General features: G+C 43.4%; 1 protein-coding gene across 1 annotated transcript; it reads left to right on the forward strand.

Moving 5' to 3' along the window:
- Window positions 1-1258: 1258 nt before the first annotated feature.
- PHALS_08866 (lysine-trna ligase) lies at window positions 1259-3217 on the forward strand (the record flags this gene model as incomplete). The annotated part of the gene is made up of 1 exon (XM_024724291.1): window positions 1259-3217. One exon carries the CDS (start codon window positions 1259-1261, stop codon window positions 3215-3217), a length of 1959 nt encoding a protein of 652 aa, XP_024575183.1.
- Between the last annotated feature and the right edge of the window lie 229 nt (window positions 3218-3446).

A 3446-nucleotide genomic window follows, 5' to 3' on the forward strand; every position in this document is an offset into this window, starting at 1 on the left:
CCGATTTCCATTTAAACTTGAATCGATATTCATATGTGCTGTTGACAAAACTTACCAATTGAGCAGACCGAGATAAAGTAACAATCAATAGCACATTCCGCGGTCTATGTTGGTGTAATCAACGAACAGCTTTGCAGAGTTGCTCTTGAAACGAATTTCGTTGTTTTATCTATGCGTGACAAAGTTGAGTTTTGTTTGGACATTTCTGTCCTTTTCCTTGATTGTCAGACCTTCCAAACTGTAAATCAAATCATAAAATTGTTTGTTCTAGCAATCCAAAGTCAGCGATATATTTTCTGCATCATCTTCACTATCAAACTCTCAAATTTCCAAACGTAAATGTGAATATCAAGTCCATCAAAAAAGCAACAGAATATATCCACACGCAAATCAATTTTTGTCATGCATCGATATCATGCATTTCATTTCATTTTTAATTCCTTTGCACGCAATCGTAGGCTTGGAAAAGGCATTTATTGCGATAAATACAAAAGTACCAAAATGGAACAAATACGAAATCACTCCACGACTCAAAAAACCATCTTGCGTGAATACACTTCACAAACTCCAGCTGGACCGAAGACTCGGCTTCGATAACGAGAGTAGAGTAACGTGATGAAGAAAGCACCAGCAAATTTGAACCACACTCCGCTTGCAGCAGGTGCAACGAATGACGAGTGATCTGGAAAGCTAATGCATTGTTATTGCATTACTTCCTCGTGAAATGAAAGCACACAATATATCACTCTTGAAAACAACTAAAAGCAAAAGTACTATATTCCTTGAGAGACTCTCTATATAGCTAGCTCCCTATGGATTTTTGGTATAGCATTTGAACGGGTAGAAATAACAAGAGCTGAAATGTGGAAACTTGCTCGTTTGTATGCTACAAAAGTTTAGATCGGATAAATGATTCAATCGCCACGAGAGATCGAGCGTATTCATAGTGTTATCATCAAATTGTCGGCATTGAGGAAACAAACATACAAAGGATCATCAAAACATATTCAAGACATATCGGTAAGTATTGTTTATATTATTTATCGATACCGGTATCGTTTGGACCAAATTTCAATAAACCACCAAACAGGTAGGAGGTATATCCAGACAGAATACAATAGGTAGAATTCTCCGATGAAGCTTGTGTGAATTTCTAAACCTAAATTATAATTTGCCACTAATTGATATAATGCGTCTTAGCCAATGAAATGCTTATTACAATCCAAACCAACCCATAAACCTCGAACGATTCGGAAGAATGAGCACTCCTGTAGACGCTTCCCCACCCACTGATAATCCCGCAGGTTCAATCAGCAAGAACGAGCTAAAACGTCGACTTAAGGCTGAAAAGGCGGCTAAAGCGAAGGCTGAGAAAGCTGCGAAAAAAGCAACTGAAGCAGCGACCAAACCCACAAAAGCTGCAGCAAATGACGATGAGGAGCTGGACCCGACTGCGTATTTCGCTAATCGCGAAAAAACACTTGTTGAGCTCGAAAAGCAAGGAATCAACCCATATCCACACAAGTTTCATGTGACTTTATCGCTCCCTGAGTTTCACACTCAGTTTGGAAATCTAGAAGCTGGTAGCCATCTCAAAGACGTCGTTGTGTCGGTAGCTGGCCGCCTGCATAGTAAGCGTTCATCAGGATCGAAGCTCGTCTTTTACGATTTGCGTGCAGATGGAAAGAAGCTGCAGATAATGTCGGACGTGGGGACTTATGAGAGTGCCGAGTCTTTTGCTCATATTCATAGTATCTTACGACGTGGGGACATAGTAGGTGTCAAGGGCTATCCTGGTAAATCAAGAAAAGGCGAGCTATCAATCTTTCCACAACAACTTGTTCTCCTTTCGCCGTGCATGCACATGCTGCCAAAGAGCCATGCTGGGCTTACATTGCAACAAGATACACGCTATCGCCAGCGATACCTGGACCTGATCATGAATGACGACTCGCGCGAAGTGTTTCAGACACGAGCCAAAATAATCAATTTTATTCGTCGTTTTCTGGATGACAAGCAGTTCTTAGAAGTCGAGACTCCTATGATGAACATGATCGTGGGTGGCGCGACGGCCAAACCTTTCGTGACGTATCATAATGACCTGCACATGAACCTTTTCATGCGTGTAGCTCCCGAGCTGTATCTAAAACAGTTGATTATTGGTGGACTCGACCGTGTCTATGAAATCGGACGACAATTTCGTAATGAAGGCATTGACTTGACCCACAATCCCGAATTTACTAGTTGTGAGTTTTACATGGCATATGCTGACTACAATGACCTCATGACCATGACGGAAAGACTTTTCTCCGAAATGGTCAAGGAAATTACGGGTGGTTACACGATAACGATTAATAAAGAGCCGGACGAGGATCCCGTGACGATTGATTTTACACCACCGTTCAAGCGGGTCAGCATGGTCTCGGCTGTTGAGGAGGCAACAGGTGTTAAGATTCCTATTGATGAGCCTGAGAAGTGCCAGGAAATTCTCGAACAGCTAGTTCTCAAGTACGAGCTTGAATGCGCTCCACCTCGCTCGATCGCGCGTTTACTTGACAAGCTTGTGGGTCACTTCATAGAGGACAATAAGGCCTATTGGACCAAGCCCTTTTTTATCATGGACCAGCCCGTGTACAACTCGCCGCTTGCCAAGTACCATCGTGAAAAACCTGCGCTAACAGAGCGTTTTGAGCTTTTTCTAGCTGGTGCTGAAATCTGTAACGCTTACACGGAGCTGAACAATCCTAAAGTACAGCGTGAGCGGTTCATTGAGCAGATGGAACAGGCTGCAGCCGGTGACGATGAAGCTCAGCCGCACGACGAGTCGTTTTGCACGGCCATGGAATACGGTCTGCCTCCTACTGCCGGCTGGGGATGTGGCATTGACCGTATCACAATGTTCCTGACTAACCGCTTCAACATCAAGGAGGTGCTTCTTTTCCCTGCAATGAAGCCAGACGAACAGGTTGCACAAGCTGTATCGGCGAATAGCTCTGCTGCGCTTCTCTCCGGTACAGGCTCAGTTGCTCTGGACGTGCTTGAGAAACGTTTAGCGGTGTCCACGTTTGTAAATGGATCGGCTCCATCTAAGGAGGACACTGTGGTGTTTGAGCGTGTTAAGGTCGTCGGGAAGGACATTTTGAAAAAGTATCCGAATGTTGAGAAGTGGCTAGACTTCATCACCGCGTTCCCCAATGAGCTGCGCGTCAAGTGGTAGAACATTATGATGGACACTTGACATGCCGGCCTATGGTCTTGCCCTAAAGGACCGGCGCTAAACATTATAATAGCTGCGACTAATTTCACAATTTGTTTTTCTCATTTAGAAACTCAAAATCAAATGCCACTCGAGGCATCTTGAAAGTACTTAAAACGTTGTACTGTTTTCAAAAAACATTATTTTGAGTGGTCAACTTAATGAAACTATGAAAAAAGCGAGATACTTC

Source organism: Plasmopara halstedii (assembly GCF_900000015.1).
Source record: "Plasmopara halstedii genome assembly, contig: Scaffold_323, whole genome shotgun sequence".
NCBI classification, from domain to species: Eukaryota; Oomycota; class Peronosporomycetes; order Peronosporales; family Peronosporaceae; genus Plasmopara; species Plasmopara halstedii.